The sequence below is a fragment of the Tenrec ecaudatus genome, chromosome 1 (assembly GCF_050624435.1).
Source record: "Tenrec ecaudatus isolate mTenEca1 chromosome 1, mTenEca1.hap1, whole genome shotgun sequence".
NCBI classification, from domain to species: domain Eukaryota; kingdom Metazoa; phylum Chordata; class Mammalia; order Afrosoricida; family Tenrecidae; genus Tenrec; species Tenrec ecaudatus.
In genome coordinates this window covers 66,918,973-66,945,107 of record NC_134530.1, presented here as the reverse complement: position 1 = coordinate 66,945,107, position 26,135 = coordinate 66,918,973, and the positions used below count along the sequence as shown (strand labels likewise).

General features: G+C 45.5%; 1 protein-coding gene and 1 pseudogene across 2 annotated transcripts in view; both read left to right on the top strand.

Moving 5' to 3' along the window:
- The window catches only part of ZMYND12 (zinc finger MYND-type containing 12), a 34,261-nt gene extending 12,345 nt beyond the window's left edge, over positions 1-21,916 (top strand). For both annotated transcript variants that reach the window (XM_075554696.1, XM_075554687.1), the window contains exons 4-8: positions 10,788-10,957; positions 15,864-15,986; positions 17,281-17,392; positions 20,812-20,957; positions 21,567-21,916. In XM_075554696.1, the coding sequence (XP_075410811.1) occupies positions 10,788-10,957; positions 15,864-15,986; positions 17,281-17,392; positions 20,812-20,957; positions 21,567-21,686 (671 nt within the window). In that variant the 3' untranslated portion in view covers positions 21,687-21,916. The remainder of the gene's footprint in view (positions 1-10,787; positions 10,958-15,863; positions 15,987-17,280; positions 17,393-20,811; positions 20,958-21,566) is intronic.
- A 2,943-nt stretch (positions 21,917-24,859) lies between these two features.
- LOC142434807 (non-selective voltage-gated ion channel VDAC1 pseudogene) lies at positions 24,860-25,709 on the top strand (annotated as a pseudogene).
- Positions 25,710-26,135: the final 426 nt, after the last annotated feature.

Below are 26,135 nucleotides of genomic sequence, written 5' to 3'. Positions count from 1 at the left end.
AGTGCTATGGTGGGTTAGATGAGTGGCCAGAGGCCAGCCTTAGCAGTGATACCGTTGGCATTCTGGGATGCTATCGTTGTGAGGTGCCATCAAGTCCGTTCTGATGCAAAGCAATCCCATGTACAGCGGAGCGAAACTCAGCCTGTGCTATCCCCACGATTGAGCTGAGGTTTGAGCCCATTATTGTAACCACTGTGTCAGTTTATCTTGTCCAGGGACTTCCTCTTCCTCGCTGGTCCTCTACTTTACCAAGCATCCTGCCCTTCTCCAGGGACTGGTTTCCCTGGACAGCATGTCCAAAGTGTCATCCTTGCCTCTGAGGAGCATTCCGGTTGTATTTCTTCCAAGGCAGATTTATTTGTTCTTTTGGCAGCCCGTGGTACTTTCAATATTCTTTGCCAGCACGTATTCTTCTTCATTCTTCCTTATTCAATTTTCAATTTTCATATATTGAAAGTATCATGGCTTAGGGCAGGTGTACATTAATCCTCAAAATAACTTCCCTGAATATCAGCATTCTAAAGAGGTCTTGCGCAGCAGATGTACCCAATGCAATGTGTTTTTTGATCTTTTGGCTGCTGCTTCCATGTGCATTGATTGTGGATCCAACCAAGATGAAATCTGTGACAACTTCCATCTCTTCTTCATTTAGCATGATAATACTTATTAGTCCACTTGTGAAGATTTTTATCTTTTTTACATGGAGTTGTAATCCCTACTGAAGGCTACAAACCTTGTTCTTCATCTACCAATGCTTCAAGGCCTCCTCACTTTTAGCAAGCAAGGTTGTATCATCTGCAAATGACAGGTTAACCAGCCTTCCTCCAATCCTGATGTCACATTCTTCTTCATATATTCCAGTTGGCAGTTCCCTGTCAATGTAATGCTGCAAGCATTGTTATGTCAGTCCAGGTGGACAAGAGAACAAATCCAGAGGCACTCCTATGTGTGTGAGGGAGAGCTTCTTATCGAAGAGCAGTTGTCCATTGAGAAAACATCCCAGCCCAGTCCAGATCAAGTCCGTAAGTCTGATATTATCCCATATGTCTGATACCAGTCTATAAATTCCTCTTCAGACTCATGCAATACATGTATGGCACTGAATGCAGGAAGATCACAGGCCAGTGGGCGAAAGGTCTTGTGGATCCAGTGGCGGTAAAAGCATCTCATTGTCTCAGTGCTGACGTGGGTCTCCACGTGGCTCCTTCAGCTCCAGGGCTTTGGCTGTATCAGTGTAGCTCCATCTGGCCTGCCAACAGGAATGTCTCACAGAGAGACAAGGAGAGAGTAGTATCTGGCTTCCAGTGAGCTATTTATCTCCTTGGCACCTCCAAATGAGGTCATCAAGCTGCGAACTGATTGACAGGGTAGATTCCACCCCTTCTCAAGTTGACAGGATATTACGTAACTGCCACAATTGTTGAATCATCTTCCACAAAATTTTACTTGCATGTGATATTAATGATATTGTTCTATATTTTGAGCATTCTTTGGGTCCCCTTTCTTTGAAATGGGTTCAAGTATGGATCTCTTCCAGTCAGTTAGACAAGTAGCTTTCTTCCAAACTTCCTCACATAGATGGGTGTTTCCAGTGCTTCATCAGCTTATTGAAACCTTTCGTAGGATTTCCCATTAATGTTTGGAATCTTTTCTTCAGATGAGTGCTGGTGGCATAGTGGTTATGGCGTGGGCTGCAATCCAAAAGCTCAGAAGTTTGAGACCACCAGCCAATCCACAGGAGAAAGATGGGGCTTTATATCCTGTAAAGTGTTCTGGTTTTGGAAACCCACAGGGGCAGTTCTGCTCGGTCCTACAGGATCTTTATGAGTTGGCATAGACTCGATGGCAGTGAGTTTCTTTTTAGTTTGCTTTCAGTTAATGCTTTCAGTGCAGATTGAACTTCTTCCTTCAGGACCATTAGTCCTTGCTCATATGCTACCTCCTAAAATGGTATACTATCAACCAGTTCTTTTTGGTACACAGTGACTCTGTATTCTTTCAATGCTCTTTGGTACTTCTTGCATATTTTTGTCCAGGTTGACTAGAGAAACAAATTCAGTGACATTCATATATGTATAAGAAAGACTTTATGCCAAGAAGTAATCATGCATCAATAAAGCACCCAGTCCAACTCAATCCCATAAGTTCCACACTAGATCATAAGTCCCTCTTCAGACTCACATAGCCACATACAGTGATGCAGAATACAGGAAGATCTCGTCAGTGGGTGCAAAGTCTTGTTGATCCCATGGTGATGGATGCCTCTCCAGGGCTCTGACAGGTCTCAGAGTAGCTTGCCAGCAGGAAGGGGAAGGCCAAGAGATAGGGGAGATTCTCAGGGCTCTCCTTATGAGAAGGCCACGCCCACAGGAGGCACCGTCAGGCTGTGACCTGATTGACAGTTTGGACGACTCCTACACTTTTATATATCAAGTTGACACGAAATTTTGTAACTACCACATTGCGTCATTCAATATTTTACCCATAGAATCTTTCCATATTGCAACTCCAGGCTTGAATTGTACTTGAGTTCTTTCAGTTTAAGGCATGCTAAGCATGTCCCCTTTTGGGTGTTCTAACTCTAGGTCGTGCACATTTCATTATAGTAACTTCCTTTGTGTTCTAGAGCTGCCCTTTGCAATTTTGTATCCAGCTCTTTCACTTCCTCGTTTTTTCCATTGCCTTAGCTACTCTATGATTAAGAGCAATTTCCAGAGTTTCTTTTGATGTTCATTTTGTTCCTCAATATCGCCATGATTTCATGACTGACACTTTTGAAGATTTGGAGAATTTTATAGAATGTCTCTCTATTTGTTTTGATGAAGGTCTCGCCCTGACTAGATTCAGGTTGAAGGATTTTGACAGGAATTATCACAGACGTGTTCCTGCGTTCTTCACATCCCATCCTCTCAGTGGACACCACTCCTAACACGATCGAAGCAGCCTGCTTTGTCCAGCCCGGGTCAAATGCTCTCATCTCATAAGACATTGGCTGTGCTGTCTCCCAGTTGCACTGACGGGAGCCCTAGAGGTGTAGTGGTCACACTAGCGGTCACACACTAGCACTTACTCTCTCCCCTCCACTAGACTGCAAGTCCAGGAGGAACTGGGACTGTGTCTTTTCTTACCATTGTGTCTTCAGGGGGCCTCATGGCACAGTGTTGCATGTTGGCCTGCTAACTGTGAGCTCGGCAGTTCAAAACCACCAGCAACTCCGTGGGAGAAAGACAGGCTTTCTCCTCTGAAAAAGCCACAGTCTTGGAAACCCACAGGGGCAGTTCTACTCAGCCCCATGGGGTCACTATGAGTCGGAATTGACTCAGCGGCAGTGAATTTTTATAGGATCTACAGCACCCAGCAAGGTCCAGGTGCGAAGGTACTCAACAGATGAACTTGCAGCGACTGACACCTAGTGGGCATTTGCTGAATTTGAATCACAGGATTGTTTTAAGGATTCAAGTGTCAAGTCAAGTGTCATGAGCATGAGAGTGTTCTGAAAGATGTGAAATGCTGTCCAAATGGAAGGTTTCATTCCACCTCCCATAGGCATTGCTCTAAACTATTGTCAACCATTTGAAAGTCTAAATAAATCACATTTCTTCTTCCCCATTTTAGAGATCTTTCAGACTTTGGATATTCAACTTTAAAAGAAAAATAAAACAATGAAATTTCCATCAACTCGAAAGGACATTTTAAACAATATCTCACAGATAGAGGAACTACCCTATTCCTTGTCCCCACTGTTCTTACAGTGTGGAACCAGGAGAAGCTGATCTGGAATCTAGCTCTTTTTGTCCTGGTGAGGTGACCTTACACACCAAGCCTTAGGGATCTAGAAGCTCAGCATCAGGGCACTGGCTCCAGGGGCAGGCTTTCTCTCTGTGTCCTCTCTGGAGGTCATAACCCAAGGCACAGAAGTAGGAACGACAACTCATACTAATGGGGACACACACAATTTCATCCATAGCACAATTCAGCCTTCGTTTGCCAGTTCTTCATGTTCACTCGCCTGTACGCTCCTTGAGTCAGGGATCGCATCGGGTTTACCCACACCAGTTCCTGAGCATCTCGCAGAGTTGTAGAGACTCGGTGCATCAGATGAATATATGGTTGAATGAATGACATTTCCTTCTCTTCTGTTGCCTTCAAAAGCTCTCGGCAGTCTTAAAGGACAGGTGCCAATGCCCTAGCACTGTGTGGCAAACAGCAGACGCTCAGTGAATTGTGATTCCCTTCTCGCCCCCCCCCTCCGCCCCGGTGCCTCACTGCTTCAACCTCTTCATCATGTGTGGCAGTTTTATCCCAGGTACATTTACTTTCATACCTGAGTCCTGCCGATTCTTCCTCCACAATGTCTTTCAGATCTGCCACGGACCCAAGGTAAGCTCAGACAGTTCACCCTTCAATCAGCGACCACTCCCACTACCTGGCTTTCCTTTCTTTGTTCCCTCCAGGAAAGCCTTGCTTTCTTGAGCAGTGTGTTCTCGGCCACCTCCCCTCACTCCTGCATGTCTCTGGCTGGCACAGCTGCGCTTCTGACCATCACAGTCCTCGCTCTGACCTCCCGAAGCAGCCCCCTCCTCTCTCCCGCCCCTCGCCCAGGTAGGCCTTTCCCCTCGAGACTGGGGCTTGTCTTATCTGCTGCTTTAGCTTGACTCCGAGGCCTCCTTGCGTTGGCACAGCTTACTTGAGTGCGAATTAGACAGTGAAAACTTCAACTTTCCAGTGTATCCAGTGTACGCCAATGCCCTCTTCCAGATGTTTCTCCTATCCAAATAAGCTTAGCTAAGTATCATTTGCTTCTTCAATGAGCTGGGCGCTTCAAGCTCACTCAGTCTGAACTTATTTTATAGGCATGGAAGATGTGACCTGGCTTGTGCATGTGAGCCAGGATGATGGGCTCGGGCCTTTGCTTCTAACAGTGTCTTTCCCATTTTGGTTTGGAGTATCAGCCAGGCAGAGTCACTCGCTTCCTGTTGTGGGCTGCTTCTCCTTCCCTTCTCCTTTAACCAGTGAGGTGTGATTACAACTAGAACCCAGCACACTTCCATATGAATGGGGACTGGGAGCAAGGACAAAGGAGAACAGATAGTTGACTTATGAGGGGTTTGCATCCCTGCCTCTTGAACCTTTCTTGGGTACCCTTTCGGCTGCAGCATCCATCGCAGGGCATACTTCCTGTCCAGAGCATGCCTTCCGCTCTGCAGAACACTACCGTCATTTTCTGTTCCGTTCTGCCAACCTCTCTTGAAGGCAGGCAGCCAATATGGCTAAACACAAAGCTTTTAATGTCAACTCTTCCATTCTACATCAATTAGTAACCACATGCTATCCATTCATTCTTCTAAATGTCCCTTTATTCCACATCATCCCCATTCATTGCCTGAGTTCAGGCTGCTCTCAGTGTTTGCCTGAACGATTTCACAACTCTTCTTATTAGTCTCCCCCGCCCCCTCCCATCCTCTCCCCTCTGCTGCTTCTTCCACGATGGTGCCAGCAGCTCTTCCTCAAATCTAAAGCCAGGTCTCTTGTTCTTTCTTAAAATCCTCACGTTTTCCTCCATCACACATCAAGCCCCTTAGTATGACTTACTTAGCCGCCAACCTCTTTAACCTCATTTACTGCCACTCTGTCCTCCAGCCACTCTGTGGTCCTGGGTCACTATATTAATAGAGTCATATCTTCCTGGCTTTCTCTGGGATGTCTCCCCTTTCTAATCTATGTAGGAAACTTCTATTCATCCTCAAAACCCAGCTCAGACTTCCCTGGACAGTCCTCTCCCTACTCCATTGTCCCTCCCCACCCACCCCCATCCAAATAATTAAACACTTTTGACCCTCTGCTACTTCCAAGCCTTCGCACGGTGCTGTTGTTGCACGAGTACTAAGCCCAAAGCCCAAACCCACGCCTCTCGGACTCGGAATGACTGGATAGCGCAGAAAAGCGCCATCCCATAGGGTTTCCGGGACCAGATCTTTCCAGAAACAGACTGCCACATCGTTCTCCTAAGGAATGCCTGCTGGGTTTGAACCTACGTCTTTTTGTCAACAGCTGAGCGTGTCCCCAACACAACTGTGAGTTTTTGTTTTAACGGGGCTCATACAGCTCTTATCACAATCCATACAAACATCCATGCATCAAGCACATTTATACATTTGTTGCCATCATTTTCAAAACATTTTCTTTCTACTTGAGTCCTTGGTATCAACTTCTCATTTTTTCCCTCCCTCCCCCATTCTCCCTCCCTCACAAACCCTTGATAAATTATAAATTGTTATTATTTTGTCATGTCTTACACTGACTGATGTCTCCATCCACTTTTCTGTTGTCCTTACCCCAGGGAGGGGGTTATATGTAGATCATTGTGATGGGTTCCCCCTTTGTCCTCCCCCACCTTCCCCTTCCCCTCCTGGTATCGCTACTCTCATTATTGGTCCTGAGGGGTTTATCTGTCCTGGATTTCCTGTGTTTCCAGCCTCTTATCTGTACCCATGTACATGCTCTGGTCTAGCCAGATTTGTAAGGTAGAATTGGGATCATGATAATGGGAGGGAGGAAGCATTAAAAGGCTAGAGGACGTGTGTATGTTTCATCAGTGCTATACTGCACCCTACTGACTCATATCTTCCTTGTGACCCTTCTGGAAAGGGATGTCCAATTGTCTACAGATGGGCTTTGAGTCTCAACTCTGCGCTCCCCCTCATTCACATTGATATGATTTTTTTCTTCTGAGTCTTTGATGCCTGATACCTGATCCCATCGACACCTTGTGATCACACAGGCTGGTATGCTTCTTCCATGTGAGCTTTGTTGATTCTCAGCTAGATGGCCATTTGTTTATCTTCAAGCCTTTAAGCCCCCAGACGCTATGTCTTTTGGTAACCGGGAACCATCATCTTTCTTCACCACATTTACTTATGCACACATTTTGTCTTCAGTGATCGTGTCGGGAAGGTGAGGATCAGAGAATTCCAGGTTATTAGAACAAAGTGTTCTTGCATTGAGGGAGTAATTAAGTAGAGACCCATTGTCTGTCAGCTACCTTGATACTTAACATATAAATATATTACACAGATCTATTTCCCTATTGTTAGATATAAATATATTTACAATGTGCATGCCTGTATTTAGACTTCTCTAAATGCCCTTTGCCTCCAAGTTCTTTCCTGTTTCCTTTTACTTTCCTCTTGTCCCACTATCATGGTCAGTCTTCATTTGGGTTTCAGTAATTCCTCTCGGTTACATTGCCCTTGATCAAGCCCTACCAGGCATCCTGTGTCCTCCTTGCCATTGATTTTAGATCACTTGCTGTTCCCTTGTCCCTGGGTTTGTTAACACCCACTTCCTTTCCCCACCTCCCCTCTCCTGTGTCGGTCACCTGCCTACCCCCACCCCAGAAGCATTGGTTCCCTTGTTTTCTCCTCAGGATTGTTTATCTTACCTATCTTATCTAGATAGACACGAAGAGACAATAATAAGCACAAAAACAAGGTGGAGCAAGATAAGACAACCAGAACAAAAAACCAAACAGCAACAAAACAAAAAGTCTATAAAAATTCCTGGTCTTAAGGGTGTGAGGGGCGATGCTGGGAGAGTGGAGGGTGAGTGGGTTGGAAAGGGGGAACTGATTACAAGGATCCACATGTGACCTCCTCCCTGGGAGATGGGTGGCAGAGAAGGGGGGGGGAAGGGAGACTCCGGATAGGGCAAGATATGACAAAATAACAATGTATAAATTACCAAGGGCACATGAAAGAGGGGGGAGTGGGGAGGGAGGGGAAAAAAAAAGAGGACCTAATGCAAAGGGCTTAAGTGGAGAGCAAATGCTATGTGAATGATTGGGACAGGGAATGTGCGGATGTGCTTTATACAATTGATGTATGTATAGGTATGGATTGTGGTAAGAGTTGTATGAGCCCCTAATAAAATGTAAAAAAAGAAAAGAGAAAAAAAAAGAAAATGATTAGGGCAAAGAATGTACAGATGTGCTTTATACAATTGATGTATGTATATGTAGGGATTGTGATAAGAGTTGTATGAGCCCCTAATAAAATGTTTTAAAAAAATTCCTGGTCTTTTTGTTGACCTTTAGGAGTGTTTTCCAGCCGAGTGTGTTCGGGTGCCACGCTCCGGCCCAACAGTCTATTTTTGGTATCCCCCAGGTTTTCTTTGCTTTGCTTCCGTTGCTGCTCTGTTGCACACCCTTAGCATTTTGTCAAGGTGTGGTGGGGTCAGATCGGGCACAATTCCCTCACTGTGCCTCCAGTGTTGTCCCTCATAGTGATATGGGTCAGTGAGGGATGTCTTGTCTTGTGGTGGGGCCAGCCCTATGGTCCTCTCTGTGTATTGGCTGCTCTGAGCAGGAATGTCGACCTTGAGGCTTGGTGGGCCAGGATGTGCTCCACTCTCTCTCCTTCCCTCTTTGTTTGCCCCTGTGTGCTCTGATCAGAAGCACCCCTCTCCCTGAGCTGGAACTTCAGTGCTGTTCTCTGTAATACATTCTTCTGGGTGGAGGTAGGGGTGTCCACATAGTTGGGATTGGACCAACTGTGAGTTTTTAAAGGTTACTGGATTTTGCAAATTTCCCACTTCTTTAGTTGTTGTAGTTGGGAATATGCACAGCAAAACATACAGCAATTCAGCAGTTTCTACATGTTCAATCAGTGTTTGACAGCAATTAGTACTTTCTTTGAGTTGTACAACCATTCTCACCTCCTTTTTGAGTTCTTCCTCTCCTCCTGACATGACTCATTGCTCCCTCAGGTTCCCAGCTCATCTTTCTAGTCTCTGTTATCAGTTTGATACCATATAGACAGTTCTTGAGCATAATGCTAAGAAGCAGGCATTTTGTACTAGTTAAGCTAATCTATTGTTTGTTTTTAAGAAGAGGGAATTCAACAAACCCAGGGACAAGGTAACAACAAGAGAACTAAAATTGAGGGGGAAGTGGGTTTAGAATGCCTGGTGGGGTTTGCTCAAGTGCAGTGTAGCCAAGAGGAATTACTGGGAGCCAAATGAAGGTCGACCATGATAGTGGGACAGGAAGCAAGTGAAAGGAAATAGAGGAAAGAACTAGCAGGCAAAAGACATCTATAGAGGTATAAATATAGGCATGTGTAGATGTAAATATATTAATATATAATGATAGGGATAAAGGTCCGTGTACATATGTGTTAAATATCAAGGTAACAGACAGATTTAAGTCCTCCCTCAACGCAAGAACACTTAGTTCTAATAACTTGGCATTTTGTGACGCTCACCTTCCTGACATGATCACTGAAATTAAAATGGGTGCATAAGCAAATGTGGTGAAGAAAGCTGATAGTGCCCAGCTATGGAGTCTGGGGTCTTAAAGGTTTGAAGTTAAACAAGTGGTCATCTAGCAGGGAAGCAACAAAGCCCACATGGAAGAAGCACATCAGCCTGTATGATCATAAGGTGTCAACAGGATCAGGTATCAGGCATCAGAAGACCCAAAACAAACAGTCATATTGATGAGAATGAGTAGAGTCGAAATGGAGACTCAAAGCCCATCTGTAGACAATTGGACATCCCCTCACAGAAGGGTCACACAGAAGGGACAAGCCAGCCAGGGTGCAGTATGGTACCCATGAAACACAACATTCCTCTAGTTCCTTAATGCTTCCTCCCCACTGCGCCCCCATATCATAGCCCCAGTTCTACCTTACAAATCTGGCTAGACCAGAGCATGTACACTGGTACAGATAAGAGCTTTCGACACAGGGAATCCAGGACAGATAAACTCCTCAGGCACAGTGATGGGAGTAGCGATGCTGTGAGGGTGGGGGGTAGGGGATTGATTGATTGATTGATATATAACAGAAATCTGGGTGAAGGGAGACAACAGACAGTGTAAGATATGAAAATAATAATTTATAAATTATCAAGGGGTCATGAGGGTGGAAGAGTGGGGGAAGGAGGGACAAAGGGGGAGCTGATACCAAGGGCTTGAGTAGAAAGAAAATGTTTTGAAAATGATGATGGCAACATATGTGCCAATGTGCTTGATACAATTGATGTATGAATTGTTGTAAGAGCTGTAAGAGCCCCCAGTAAAATTATTTATTTTTTTTAAAAAGAGGGCACTAACTTTGACTTATCTTTGAATATCCTTCACTCAATAGAAGTCTTGGCAGCAAAAGGCATTCAACATATACATATTTAATTGAGATTCATTGGCATACCATACATTTACCCTTTTAAAATACAGTACACTCAGTGGTTTTTCATATATCCACAAAGTTATTAAATCATCACTATATCTCATTCCAGAAACAGCTTAACATGAGGTACCATCCTCATTAGCAATCCCATCCCATCCCATCCTCTCAACCTCCAGCCCTCCCAGGCCAGAGCCATCTATTTTCTGTCTCTATGGATTTACCTCTTCTAGACCCTTGATAGATTATAGAATAAGTCCTACTATATGAGGTCTTTGTGTCTTATTTCTTTCATTAGCATAATGTTTTCATGGTTCATCCATGTCATTGCCTGTGTCACTGCTTCATTCGCATTAGTGGCTGAATAAGATTTCTTTGTCAGGCTATACCACATTTGGTTCATCTGTGTATCAGTGGATGGTGAGTTCTGTTGCTTCTCTCTTTTGGCTATGAAGAATGCTGGTGCCGTGAACATTGGTGTACACACCTTTGTGCGTCAGTAAATATTTGAGCCAGTAAATAAATGAGTGAGGAGTTGGAGGTCTGTGTTTCATTATATGTTCTCTGGTCAGCTTATGAATGTTAACCTTGATTTCGTTCGGGCAGGTCTGGGTCGGATCATCCAGGCTGAGGAATATCTATCCCAAGCGCAGTGGACAGTCCTCAAGTCAACTGACTGCAGCCATGCCACCTACTCTTTATTACACCGGAACCTGGGACTTCTCTATGTGGCTAAGGGAAACTGCGAGGAAGCCCGTTATCATCTAGCCAATGACGTAAATATGCTAAATGAGAATATCTGGATGCTTCAAGAACAGCTCTGCTTATGTTTTTTGTTGTTACCTGAACATTTCTCTAAAAGTTTCTGTTTACAACTAATCACTGCGGGACATTAAAAAGAACAAAGTTCTAACAACCTCTTGAGGTGGACCCTTTCCCCTTTCCTGGCTGTGCAACCTTGACATCTCTTCCCAGAGTGCATGTGCTCCGAGGATAATAACGGGAAGCACAACAGCTTGCTGGTTAAGAGAAAACCTTTGCTCTAAGGCCAGCCCTGCCTGTTTGCACATAGACTGTGCCAGTGCTGTGGGCCTGCTTTCAGTGCCTGTCCTCAATGGAGACAGAAATAGTGAGATAGTCCCTGACTTACCAGATCACTGTGAAGATGAACAGCCAGACAAGACTCAGAGATAACTGGGCTATTAAATTTTAGTGTGCTGGTATATATAAAATGCTTTATAAATGATAAAACTGTGCAAATATTAGATAGAATGTAGAGGTTATGACTGGGTGGGTCATCCAAAATGTATGAGGTTTCTACTAGGATATCAGTATTGGACAATGTTACCAGCTTGAAATTTGGTTTAAGTTCAAGTCTAGACTCTCCATGTAGGTCGGTTCATTCTTCAGGCTTTCCAATGGCCAACTCTCTGGTTTCCCGCCAGGGTGCCATTTCCAAAAATTTATCAGAAACACCCTTGTGCTGGTTCTTTATATTCTCTTGCCCCAAATCCATCTTCTGCCTGCTCCGAACCTTGGGAGGCTGACCTCTATAAATCACAGACCGTGAACTCCCGCGGGTTTGGAGAGTGGGAGACGTATGTGGGGAGACGAAAGGTTGGGGGATTCATTCTCGGCAATGGCACTCACTGTTCCTTCATGGTCACAGCTCTCGCAGTTCCAGCTCTTGCTGGGCCCTGGCCCTGGTCATGTTTCCTCTCCCTGCCTGTGAGGAGTGGGCATGGCAATCGTTTCCTGCCATTCAGTCTTTAGCTGTTGGTTCCCGAGCCCCTTCCATGGCTGTGTAAAGAATCCTTTCATTGCATTAGCTTCATCTAACCCTTTGAGCGTGCTGCTTTCCCCCTGAGACCCTGACTGTGCCCCAGCTGTGTTCCTGTCCTGTGAGCTACACCCTCCAGCCACCGAGGCAGAGGCACCTCCTGTCTTGAGCTAGGCCACACAGCTCAGAGTTTGGTCAAGTACAAATCCCTCAGCCTAGCTTTAAAAAGCAGAAACAGTTTTAGTGATACAAACCATTCACCTGTTTTGAATACATAATTCAAAACTTAAAAAAATCATTTTATTGGGGCTCATACAACTCTTATCACAATCCGTACATACATCCATTGTGTAAAGCACACTTACACATTTGTTGCCCTCATCATTCTCAAAATTCGCCTTCCACTTGGGTTCCTGGAATCAGCTCATTTTCCTTTTTTCTCTCCCCCTCCCCCTCCCTCATGAACCCTTAATAATTTATAAATTATTATTTTATCTTATACTGCCCGGCGGCTCCCTTCACCCACTTTTCTGTTGCCCATCCCCCAGAGAGGAGGTTATATGTAGATCCCCGAGATCGGTTCCCCCTTTCTACTCCCCCTTCCCTCCCAGTATTGCCACTCTCACCGTTGGTCCTGAGAGGTTCATCCGTCCTAGATTCCCTGTGTTTCCAGGCCCAACTGTACTGCTGTGCATCCTTTCGTCTAACCAGGTTTGCAAGGTAGAATTGGGATCATGATAGTTGAGGGGAAGGAAGCATTTAAGAACTAGAGGAAGGTTGTGAGTTTCATTATTGCTACACTGAACCCTGAGTGACTCATCTCCTCCCCACTACCCCTCTGCAAGGGATGTTCAGTTGTCTACAGATGGGCATTGGGTCCCCATCATGCACTCCCCTCATTCACGATGATATGATTTCCCCCCCCCGCCTTTGTTGCTTGAAACCTGGTCCCCTCGGCCCTTCATGATCACACATGTTGGTGTGCTGCTTCCATGTGGGCTTTGTTGCTTCTGGGCTAGATGACCACTTGTTTACTTTCAAGCCTTTAAGTCCCCAGACGTTATATCTCTCAATAGCCGGCACCATCAGCATTCTTCACCACACTTACTTATGAACACATTCGTCTTCAGCGTTTATGTGGGGAAGGTGATCACACAATGATGGTTTTTGTTCTTTGGTGTCTGCTACCTGGTCCCTTCAATACCTCATGTTCACTTAGGCTTGTATGCTTCTTCCATGTGGGCTTTGTTGCTTCCGAGCTAGATGGCTGCTTGTTTGCCTTCAAGCCTTTAAGACCCCAGACGCTATATCTTTTTGATAGCCAGGAACCATCATCTTTCTTCACCATGTTTGCTTATGCACACGTCTGTCTTCAGCAATCATGTCGGGAAGGTCGGTATCATGAAATGACCGTTTAGCTGACCAAGGTGCTACTGTATTGAGGGAGTGCATGCGTGAGGAGGCCTAATGTCCACCTGCTACCCTAATACTGAACCTATAAATATATGCACATAAGTCTATTTCCACCATGATCATAAATATATTTACATATGGACATGTCTGTATTTAGGCTTCTCTGTATGCCCTTTGCCTCCTACTCCTTTCCTCTATTTCCTTACGCTTTCCTCCCGTCCCACTACCATGTTCAGCCTTCACTCTGGTTTCAGTAATTCCTCTCAGTTACCTTGCCCTTGGTCACTCCCTACTAGTCCTCCCTTCCCCTCCCTCCACTGGTTTGAACCACTCGTTGTTCCCTTGTCCCTGGGTTGGCCAACACCTCCTCCCTTCCCCTACCTCCCACGCTCTCATGTCCCTCCAGGACCGTTGGTCCCGTTATTTTCTTCTCACATTGTTTGTCCAGCCTATCTTATCTAGGTGGACCTGCAGATATAGTAATATGTGCATAAAAATGCGGATGGCTTTGACAGCACCAAAGTGTCACATAAGAACGTGGCGTCAACAGCAGCAACACTGACATGCTAATAAACAAAAAATCCACTGACATACAACATTTAAAAGAAGAGGAAAAAAAAAAGGAAAAAGCAAAAATAAACCCAAAAAACTGTTAGTAGTTTGAGGTCTGTTTGTTGACTTTTAGGAATGTTTTCCCGACGAGTCTGATGGAGTGCCACGTCCTGGCCCCAAAGTCCATCCTTTATACTCCCTCAGGACCTCCTTGCTCTGCTTCCCTCGCTGCTCCATTGCACACCCCCAGTGTTTTGCCTCAGTGTGGTGGGGTCAGCTCAGTCGCACATCCCCCACTGTGTCTCAGGTGCTGTCCCATGTGGGGCCATGGGTCGGTGCAGGATGTCGCATCTCGCCGTGGGGCCAGCTGTATGGTCCTCTCTATACATTGGGCCCCCCGAGCCGGGCTATCGTCCTCTGAGCTTGGTGCGCCCAGGTGTGCTCCGCTCCGTTCTTCCTCCTTCCTTTGCTTCAGCTTCCTTCTGGGTGTGGTGTGGTAGGTCAGTTCCTTTCCCACATCAGACAATCTATTTTCATTTTCTGTGGTACTCCCTTCCATGGTGGGGTTGGGCTAATTCTGTTTGGGGCTGGCATTTGGTCAGTCTGTGGATTCCTCCGCGTGTTACGTTGCCCTCCTGGTTTGGCGTGTCATGGTGGGGTCCCTATGCATGTTCCAGTTCTGTGGGGACACAACCGATACTCTCCCCGGGGTGGGTTAGTGCCCTGTTCCCCCCATGCCATCCACTCGGATTCTCCCCATCCCTAATTCAAAACTTTGAAGTACATTTGTAGAGTTCTGCAACCATTAGTACAATCAGTTCAAAGCATTGCCGTTGCCCTGGACAGACCCCTTATATTTATTTGCAGCCATTTCCCATTCCTTACCCTTAGCCACCTTCTGTCTTTATAGGTTTATTATATTTCTGAACATTTTCTATAAATAATATCATACAATACATGACCTTTTGCTTCTGGATTTTCACTTAATATAATTTTTTTGAGAACCATCTATGTTGTTAACTATATAAATAGCCCGTTCCTATTTTGTGCAGAATCATATCCCATCATCTTAATATACTAGTCTGTTTATCAATGGATTTTGGGTTGCTTCCACTTTGGGACTACTGTGAACATTTTCTTTTACAAGTCTTTGTGTGGATGCATGTTTTCGTTTCTCAGGTAAGTAACTAGGTATGGAATTGCTGAATTATATAGAACTGAATATTGGAGCCCTGGTGGCATATTGGTTACACAGTGGGCTCTTATCCACACGGTTAGCAATTTGAAATAGCCAAGGGCTCCATAGGCAGAGGAAGTGGCTTCTTACCCAGTGAGAGTTACAGTTTGGGACATACACAGGGGAAGCTATACCCCGCCCCATAGGGTCAGTATGAATTGGAATCAATTTGATGGCAGTGATTTTTTAATCAAATTTTTTTTAGTATAGAACCAGGCACTGTTGTTTATTTGGTTGTCCATAGGGTTGCTTTGAGTCTCCTTAACAGCTCCTGACAACAGCAACATGGTAGCTCTCGGTTTAACTCTTGGAGGAACTACCAAACTGCTTCCCAATGTGATTGCACCAGCAGTAGACGATGGTTCCAGTTTCTCCACATCCTCACCAACCCCTGCCATTTTCCACCTCTATGTATTTTGGCTATCCTACTGAGTGTAAAGTGGTATCTCACTGGAGATTTAGTTTACATTTTACTAATGTATAACAATGCTTAGCACCTTTTCTTAGGTCTATTATCCATTTGCATATCTTCTCTTGGAGAAATGCCTATTCAGATCCTTTGCCCATTTTATAAAAACTAGGCTGCTGGTGTTCTTGTTATTGAGTTGTAAAAGTTCTTTATACATTCTAGATTCAAGTCCTTTAATGGATTTGCGATTTGCAAAGGGAGCTGAAGCACTCTCCTTCTTCCTCTGCTTAGATCTATTTTGCCAGTAGTGCGTTTGGAACAGACGACGTCAGGACTTCAGGTGGCTACTTCCAACTGGCTAATGTCTTCCAAAGCCTTAACAAGTTGGACGTGGCAGACACGCTGTACACAAAGGTGAGTGGGGAATGTGGGAGCTGAGCTGATAGGACACCTGACCTTGTAAAACTGGTACCAGACCATTCGCGAGGAAATTGAGGCACGGAGAGATGTGGTGACTTGTCCAAAGTCATATAGCTGATCCTTGGCATGCTTAATTTCTTTCCTTTTGTTTCTCCACTACCAAAATAGACTCGAACAGCTATTGCTTAAAAAATAACAAATAATAATCCCGGAACCTTGGTGGCACTCGCGGCTAAGTGTTGGACTGCTAACCAAAAGGTTGGTGGTGCTTCAAAGCCACCAGCTCTGCTGTGGGACAGATGAGGCTGTCCACGTATTTCCACCAAGACATACAGTCTTAGAAGCCTTATACACCAGGGTCTCTAGTTGGCATTGACTAATGGTCAATAAAACCAAACCCCTCCAAATAGACAGCCTGTTCTTGGTCACACCCCTAGGAACTAACTAATGGTGGCATACTGGGGTATGTGTAGGGAAGGAGAAATTTTCATGAGAAATTCATTGATGAAAGGTCTTATCAAGGGATCAAAGAACTGGAGGATACTTGAAAATCTCCATCTTTCATATGAGATTTAAAACCATTTCTCCAACATGTTAAAGCTTTACTTTATGTGGTAACCGCTAACGTATCTGCCAGGAAGTCACTTAGCTGTTTGTATGTGGTGCAGGCTCTCCTGCTATGATCGCTGAATCTTGTCTTGGACCCAATTTTCAGGAAGAGGCATTAAGGTATCACTGAAAATCAACGGGCTTTGGACCTAGGCAAATCTGAGTTTAAATCCTGTTTGTGCCAACAGACCAGTTCCTAAGAAGACTCTTCAGTCCTCTGAGCTTTAAATTATTTATCTGCAAAGTGGAAACAATTAGAAATGTTAACCGCAGCTGTGAAGTTGTAATTCGGGCAGGTGGGTAAAGGGTTAGCACTGCACGTGCTCAGCAGTTGGTAACCACTGCCACTGAGTCAATTCTGACTCACTGCAACCCTGTGTAGGACGTACAAGGCTGTGCATCTTTACACGCGCAGATACTGTCGTCTGTCTCTTGCAGAGCAGCTGGTGGGTTTGAACTACGGACCTTTGGCTTAGCAGCCCAGTCCTTACCCAACAGCGACACCTGGATGCCTCCAGATCCACCTGGCACATCCCTTTTGAAGTCATGACTGCTCACATTCCCTTTGGCCAGGCCTTTCCTGGGCTCCTGAAGCTCCCTCTGCCTCCCCGCCCAGTGAGAGAGGGAGGCCAAGCACTGCTCTTGCTGCTCTTCTGATTGCCATCTCCTCTCCCAACAGGTCACTGATATTTGGCATAACTATCTGAATAGTCACTACCAAGCCCTCTTGCAGTCTCGCCTGCAACAAGTAGATTTGCTGGGCAAACAACTTGAGAATGACACTGGCTTGGGTAAGTGGCAGCTCTCCCTCAGAAATGAAGCAATGACTTCATCCCCTCAGAGGGAGGGCAGCTGTCCTTGGCACAAGGCCATCTTCCGCATTTTGCTGGCAGAGAAAATTGGGACGTGGAAACCAGCATGACTTTACAAGTGTTGGGCAGAATTCAGATCTCTATCATGAGACCCAGCCTTCCGATGTGTGGATGAGGGAGAGATCTGGAGAGGAAAAGACCCTGTCAGTGCTGCCTTTGATCTCAGCAGCGTCTCCATTCCTGCCCGGTCATCTCCTTGGGTCCCCGAGCCACAGAAGATGAGGTGTAAGCTCTCCACAGCCATGCAGTGCAGTTAGTGAGACCGAAGCTCTGTGCACTGAGAAAAGAACGTTTCTACAGGTACCAATGAGATTACAAGATGAGTCCCAGAAGGAAGAGGACTGTTGGTTGGCATCAAAGAAAAAAGGACTTCTTAGAGAAGAGATTTTGACCCAAGATTTTAAAAACAAAACAAAACAAAAAACCCGAAGGAAAAAAAAAGCTATTGGTGTTCTTTCTTTTCTTTTCCTTTTGAATCGTTTTATTAGGGGCTCATACAACTCTTATCACAATCCATCCATACATCCATTGTGTCACGCACATTTGTACATTCATTGCCCTCACCATTCTCAAAACATTTGCTCTCCACTATTGGTGTTACTTTCATAACAAAAGTGGTTCATGTTAAAGCAGAAAACTTACAAAGAAAAGCACAAAAGCAGGAAGCCTTTCATCTGCAGATAGCCAGAAGGAGTGCTGGTAGCATGGTGGTCACACATGGGTTGCTAACCACGATGTTCAAAACCACCAGCCACTCCAGGGAAGAAAGACAAGGCTTTCTACTCCTGCAAATAGTCACAGCCTGGGGACCCACAGGGGCAGATCTCGCCTGCTCTGGACGGTCTCTATGAGTTGGTATCAACTCAATGACAATGAGTTTGGTTGTTTTTGTTTTGAGTTTAGCTATCCAAAGATGGCCAAATTTAACATGATGATGTATGCCCTTTGTATATTATGCTGCCTACTTGGGAGCATAGTGGCTTATGCTTAGGGCTGCTAACCACAAGGCCAGCAGTTCAAGCCCACCAGCTTCTCCCAGTATAAGATGAGGCTGTCAGCTCCTGTAAAGATTTACAGTATCAGAAACCCTAGGGGGTAGTTCTACTCTGCCCTAGAGTCTACAATGAGTTGGAATTAATTCTATGGCAGTGTTTTCATTTAAGATTAGAACTAAACCAAGCCTGTCCCCTTGGAGTGGTCTATAGGACAGACTAAAACCTGCCCCCTGGTGTATCCTAGCTGTGTCATCTTCACAGACGCTGACTGGTATGTTTTTCTCCGTGTAGAGAAATTGGTGGCATCAAACCATGAGCCTTCTGGTTAGAAACCGACCAGGACTCCTTTCTTTAAGCTTAGTATTTATAGGCATGTTTTAAAATATCCTGGCCCTAGAGGGTGAAATACAGGCATATACATATGTAAATATATTTATATATGATGTTGGGGAAATAGATCTATGTGCATATATTTATAGGTTTAGTATGAAGGTAGCAGATGGACATTGGGCCTTCACTCAAGTACTCCCTTAATGTAAGAACACCTTGTGCTATTAAATTGGCATTCCATGATGCTCACCTTTCCGACATGACCGCTGAAGACAAAATGGGTGTATAAGCAAATGTGGTGAAGAAAGCTGACTGTGCCCGTCTAGCATCTGGGGTCTTGAAGGCTTGAAGTTAAAAAAGTGACTATCTAGCTCAGAAGCAACAAAACCCACATGGAAGAAGCACACCAGCCTGTGTCATCACAAGATGTCGAAGGGATCAGGAATCATGCATCAAAGAACAAAAAATCATATCATTGTGAATGATGGAGAGTGTGAAGTGGGAACCGAACGCCCATCTGTAGGCAACTGGACATCCCCTTACAGAAGGGTCTCAGGGAGAAGACGAGCCAGTCAGGGTGCAGTGTAGCAATGATGAAACATACAACTTTCCTCTAGTTCTTAAATACTTCCTTCCCCCCACTATCATGATCCCAATTCTACTTTACAAATCCGGCTAGACCAGAGGAGGTACACTGGTACAGATAGGAACTGGAAACACAGGGAATCCAGGACAGATAAACCCCTCAGGACCAGTGGTGACAGTGGTGATACCAGGAGGGTGGAGGGAAGGTGGGATAGAAACGGGAAACCGATTACAAGGATCTACATATAACCCCCTCCCTGGGGGACAGACAACATAAAAGTGGGTAAAAGGAGACGTCGGACAGTGTAAGACATAACAAAATAATAATAATTTATAAATTATCAAGGGTTCGTGAGAGAGGGGGCGGGGAGGGGGGAGTGAGCTGATACCAAGGGCTCAAGTAGAAAGCAAATGTTTTGAGAATGATGATGGCAACAAATATACAATGTGTTTAACACAATGGATGGATGGATTGTGATAAGAGTTGTACAAGCCCCCAATAAAATGATTTTTTTAAAAAATATGCTGGCTCTTAAAAGTGAGAGAAAGATGATACTTTCTTCTCTCATTAAAAAATATGTAGTCTCAGAAACCCACAGGGGAAGTTCTACCTTGACTTCTAGGGTCTCTGTGAGTTGGAATTGACTTGGTGGCAATGAGATTTTTGAGCCCTTAATAATTTCTCAGTAATGGTAACTGAAAACCATACCCACTCCCATCAAGCTGAGTCTGACTCATAGTGACCCTATTCAGGATTTTTGAACTTGTAAATCTTTCTGTAAGCAGCCAGCCTCATCTCTCTCCTGAGGAATGGCTGATAGGTTTGAACCATTGATCATGTGTTTAGCAGTCAAATGTTTATTCAACAGCACCACCAGGTCTCCTAATAGGTAACTAAAGTAGGAACAAACACTGTGTGTGTGGGAAAACAGTAAACAGATCCACAGAGAAGCAGAAAAGATATTGTTTCAGCACCTTTGAGTCCCTAGGTTATGCAAATGATTACTTATTAACCAAAAGTCTGGCAGTTTTCATCCAATTAGAGGTGCTTGGAAGAAAGACCTGGCTATCTACTTGTGAAAAATGAGCCTCTGAAAACCCGGTGGGGCCTTGTTCTCAACTGACATGCGTGAGGTTGTCCTGAGTAGACATTGACTTCATGGCAGCTGGTCCTGGGAAGCATGTTTGGATTTGGGGAGAATTAAATTGCTGCAGCTGCAGGCAAGCCCAGGCTGCACATTCTCCACCATAGAATGGAGGCTGAAAAGTAGAACCCACGGAATTCTGATGTGGCAAGTTCCCTGCATGGGGCGCCTGGATATGGAGAGCTTAGGGCCTTTGAAAAAGAGAGGCCTTATCACCAGGGCTTCACAGCTGTGCACATACCTGACACAGGGCCTGTTTCTCACCCATCCCTCTTCAATGCAGATGAAGCCCAGGAAGCAGAAGCCATTCAGATCCTGACTTCAATCTTGAACTTTCAACAAGTTACATCTAACAAAGCCCCAGGAAAAATAGTCTTTGTCCTGAAGACCCTGGTCATGCTTCACTTCCTGATGATGAATTATTCAAAGGCAAGTTTCCCTCGAAGAGCCGGAAGTCTAAGCTAGAGATGGAAGTTCCTCTAGTTGAGTTCCTGTTTTATAAATGTATCTTGTTTATTGTCTCCCTCCACTTCCCACTAGAATGTGAGTCCCACGAGGGCAGGAGTCTTAGTCTGTCATCCCTGTGTCTGGGACACATTGTAGACACTCAGTACATATTTACAGGAAGGCACAAAGAGAGAGGATGAGAGCCAGGGTCTGCCCCAAGGCGTCCTACGGAGCCAATGTCCCAGTCAAAGCCCTGAGTTACATGGGCTCAGGACTGCCCCAGGGTGTAATCTTAATGGTGGCACATCTCACCTCTACACTGCCACTATTGGCCTACTGGCCACGGTGAAAATCCGGCAAAGATCCAGCTTCTCTTGGAAGGTGTACTTTTCTGGTGCCTCTCTTGCCCCCCCCCTCCCCCCAGCACACATTTGGCCAGTTGTTCACAAGTTTCCTATCAAGAAGTTATTTGGTTTGAGCTCAGGGGCTAGGCTAGGGTGAGAAGTTGGGGGTCTCTCTTATTTCTGGGGTCTCATTTAGGTGGAGTTCTCAGTGTTATGGTTTCGTTTTATTATTGAAATTCTTTTTCAGGCCGAGGAATGTGCCATGAGAGCCTTCAGCATAGCCAGAGAACAGCTCAGTGTGCAGGAGCAAAACGACATTGAGGAGTTATTGAATCTCATCTCAGCCGAAGACTCTCATTCTCGTTGACCGGGGAGCACAACATCAGGGGTCGGCGAAGGGGCTATTGGATGTCTTGGATCCTCCAGCCTTGCACACCCTGGATGTATGTGGGTTGCGAGGATGTCCCCCTTCTGCCCCTTAGCGCTGCACACTTAGCTGTGATTCTTCATAGAAATTAGTAAAACTTACTTAGCGATGCTGAGGTGTCCGGGTGTTGTTTTCCATCTGTATCCTTACTCGGTGTTAAAGAATGTTCTGTCAGGTCACTAAAATGGTCATTATCATTAAACTGCGTATTTCCCAGAAGTCTCCGGTGATACATGTTTCATAGGTCTTTACCCAAGGTAAGGCTAGAACTGTATTGGAGTTAAGTTTCTCTATTCTGCTGGAATTGAGTTACCATTAATCTGAAGTACATTGTGATTTTTTAAAAGTGCTCATTATAATTCTTAGAGCAATCACTAAGAACTTAACCACCCTCCACAATAATCTAAATCAGAGCATTAAGATGGGACACGAGGACATATCTACTTCATGCCAGAGAAGCCAGTAAGAGCGGAACCGAGGAACATCAGACACATGGGCTATACAGACTTGAGTTATCTGGGTCTTTGCTAGAAAAGGTCTCTGGGCCTCACACGAAGTCCAGGGACGATCATGGACTAGCTGATGTCTTTCTTTTCTCAATAATTTGAAACACATGAACTATTGATGCCCAAGGTCCCCAAATTAATTTGGCTTACTGCCCCTTTTTAAAGAAAAAAAATTACTCAGCGCTCCCCCCCCCCGACAATGAAAAACATTGTGTTACCATCCATAATCGAGGGTCAAACATAAGCATCTGCCTTTGCAGCCCTCCCAGGATCCTTCCAGCCAGGGGACGGTTTTCCCACTTCGGCAAACACGATCTGTACCGTCTCGGGAGTAAACACTCTGCAAGGTGGTAAGATGCAGAATGCAGAACTTGGAGTCAGACACCCGGAGGTTCAAATCCCAACCCTCTTGTGACCTTGATCCCTGCACCCCAGAGTCTCATTAATCCTTAATAATTACTACTGCCAATGGCCCCAAAGTGACCACAGCTGTATGGTCATCCCATTGTGATGACTGGCCATATAGCATGTCCTTCCCTCAGACTCCTTCCACACATTGGGACATTGAGACGCTTCGCTGAGATCACCATGAAAGTCTCGGGTTTGCTTTGTTCCAGCCGGCACTGCTCCTCATTTTCCACTTCAAGTGAATCCTTACTCTAGACTCTATCTCAAATATAATTCAAAGAGAACATTTATGAAGTCTTAAAAGAGGCAAAGGCAGACCGAAGACACAGACTCATCATCCGGTGAGGGACCCCATCAACAAGTTGAAATGGCATCTGACGGTTCCAATGAAGTGCAAATATGGGGGGTGTGGTGAGGAAATGCTCACAAAAGCATGATTGGTGATCAATACATCCAGTTACAGGTGGGACTGGAGAAGCAGGGACAGGACCATGATTGGGACACGTATACTGTTAGATAGAAGGGCTTACAAGATTGGTCCAGGGCCTTTCAACCAAGGCAGTCAGGGCAAAATGGATAAGACACTACTCCTGACTATGTGACCCCCTGTACCATGCCCAGCATGGTGACACACCTAGACAAGCCCCCAAGAGGAAGACCGCACCTCCCTGGGCTGGCTGGAGAGGGGTGGAGGCCATACACTAAGACATCCACCCAAGGGCAAGAGTATCTACATCCTTGATTGAAAGATCAGAAAGCATTCAGTGGGGACTCTGCAAATGGATTTGGGCGCTCTGCCATCCATAGCCTCTGCAAACCAGGGTGCTCAGCATTTACGCTCTAATGCACTCTGCCCTCGGCCTCTTGTAGCTGTTTCTTCATCTTACGTGCATGGCTCCCTGATTTCCACCTCCCTACCCAAAGTTTGGAGCCACTCTTTCAAATAGGCTTTAATGAAGATGGGCGGGAAGGTATCAAACACACTTCAGATAAATTCAAAAGGGGAAAGTAGAACTTCTCTACTTGGAATTTTAAAAATCCCTTAAATGTTCATTGTATGCTGCGGGCGTGTGCAGGGGAGCAGCAAGGGGAGCGTAGCAGTGAAGTCCCCGGGAGTCCCACAAATAGACTTTGGGGCCAGAGTGTGGAACCCCCTCAGACTCAACTGGAAAACTTTCCTAGAGGTCAACAAACGGACCTGGAACTATTCATAGGCTTTTCTTTCTTTTTGGTCATTGATTTTTGTTGTTGTTGCTGCCTAGCTTCCTGGCTTTCTTTTGTTGTTTTGTTATGCTCTGCTTTGTTTTTGTGCTTATTATTGTCTCTACATGTCTGTCTAGATAAGATAGGCAGGATAAACAATCTGGAGGAGAAAACAATTGACCAAGGGTTGGGGGGCACATTGGAGAGGGAAGGTGGGGAAAAGAAGCGGTGTTAACAAACCCAGGGACAAGGAACAACAAGTGATCTAAAATCAATGGCAAGGAGGGTGTAGGATGCCTGGTAGGACTTGATCAAGGGCAATATTACTGAAACCCAAATGAAGGCCGAACATGGTAGTGGGACAAGAGGAAAGTAAAAGGAAAAAGAGGAAAGAAGTAGGAGGCAAAGGGCATTTATAGAGGTCTAAATACAGGCATGTACATATGTAAATATATTTATATATGATGGGGAAATAGAACTATGTGCATATATGTAGAGATTTAGTATTAAGGTAGCAGATGGACATTGGGCCTCCACTCAAGTACTCCCTCAATGCAAGAATACTTTGTTCTATTAAACTGGCATTCCATGATGCTCACTTTCCCAACATGATCGCTGAAGACAAAGTGGGTGCATAAGCAAATGTGGTGAAGAAAGGTGATAGTTTCTGGCTATCAAAAGATAAAGTGTCTGGGGTCTTAATGGCTTGAAGGTAAACAAGTGGGCATCTAGCTAAAAAGCAACAAAGTCCACATGAAAGAAGCACACCAGCCTGCGTGCTCACGAGGTGCAGAAGGGATCAATTATCAGGCATCAAAGAACAAAAAATCCTATCATTGTGTGCTCACCTCCCTGATACGATCACTGAAGACAAATGAGTGCATAAGCAAAGGTGATGAAGAATGCTAATGGTGCCCAGCTATCAAAAGATGTAGATAGCATCGAGCCCACTCCATCGCAACCGCCGAGCCCGCTGCTACCGCCTCCAAGCAGAGGATGGCTGTCCTTCCCACATACATTGACCTTGGCAAACCTGCTAGGGATGTCTTCACCAAGGGCTACGGGTTTGGCCTCATAAAACTGGATTTGAAAACAAAATCTGAGAATGGACTGGAATTTACCAGCTCCAGCTCAGCCAACACCGAGACCAACAAAGTCACGGGCAGGCTGGAAACCAAGTACCGGTGGACCGAGTATGGGCTGACGTTCACAGAGAAGTGGAGCACGGACAACACCCTCGGCACTGAGATCACCGTGGAAGACCAGCTGACCTGTGGGCTGAAGTGACCTTCGACTCGTCCTTCTCCCGGAACGCTGGGAAAAATAACGCCAAAATCAAGACGGCGTACAAGCGGGAGCACGTCAACCTGGGCTGCGACGTGGATTTTGACATCGCCAGGCCTGCCATCCGTGGGGCTCTGGTGCTGGGCTACGAAGGCTGACTGGCCGGCTACCAGATGAACTTTGAGACCGCCAAGCCCCGGGTGACCCAGAGCAACTTTGCGGTTGGCTACAAGACGGAGGAATTCCAGCTTCACACCAATGTGAATGACGGGACAGAGTTTGGCGGCTCCATTTTCCAGAAGGTGAACAAGAAGTTGGAGACTGCGGTCAATCTCGCCTAGACAGCTGGGATAGCAACACCTGCTTTGGAATAGCAGCCAAGTACCAGCTCGACCCTGACGCCTGCTTCTCGGCCAAGGTGAACAACTCCAGCCTGATCAGCTTAGGCTACACCCAGACCCTAAAGCCAGGCATCAAACTGACGCCGTCTGCTCTGCTGGACAGCAAGAACGTCAACGCCGGTGGCCACAAGCTTGGCCTAGGACTGGAATTCCAAGCTTAAATGAATACTGTACAATCATCTAATTTTAAACTAGTTTGCAGCATAGCTACCTTCAGAATTCTAGTGTGCCTGTTACTGTTGTATGTCTGGGATGCAAGCATTGCTCAATATCCTGTTAGACCTCCAGGTAACAGCTGACTCAGCTTTAACGTGTTCCCCTCTCTGAGGTACAGAAGAGACCCAGCTCCAAAAGGTCTTTCAGCTGTAGACTTTGGGGGGCGGGGTGGTGGACTAGATGACCCCTTCTAGAGATGTCAGGTTTCTTTTTTATCTAGAAATGACTGCAAGTGGAAGCTGATCATGTGTAGGCACTTTGTAACTTCACAGTGAGTCAGGAATGAAATTGTGACTTCCTGAGAATCAAACCTTGCTTTCCTAACCTGAGTGCTCACTGCTTGATGGTGTGGGCACACCCAGCCGAAAGGG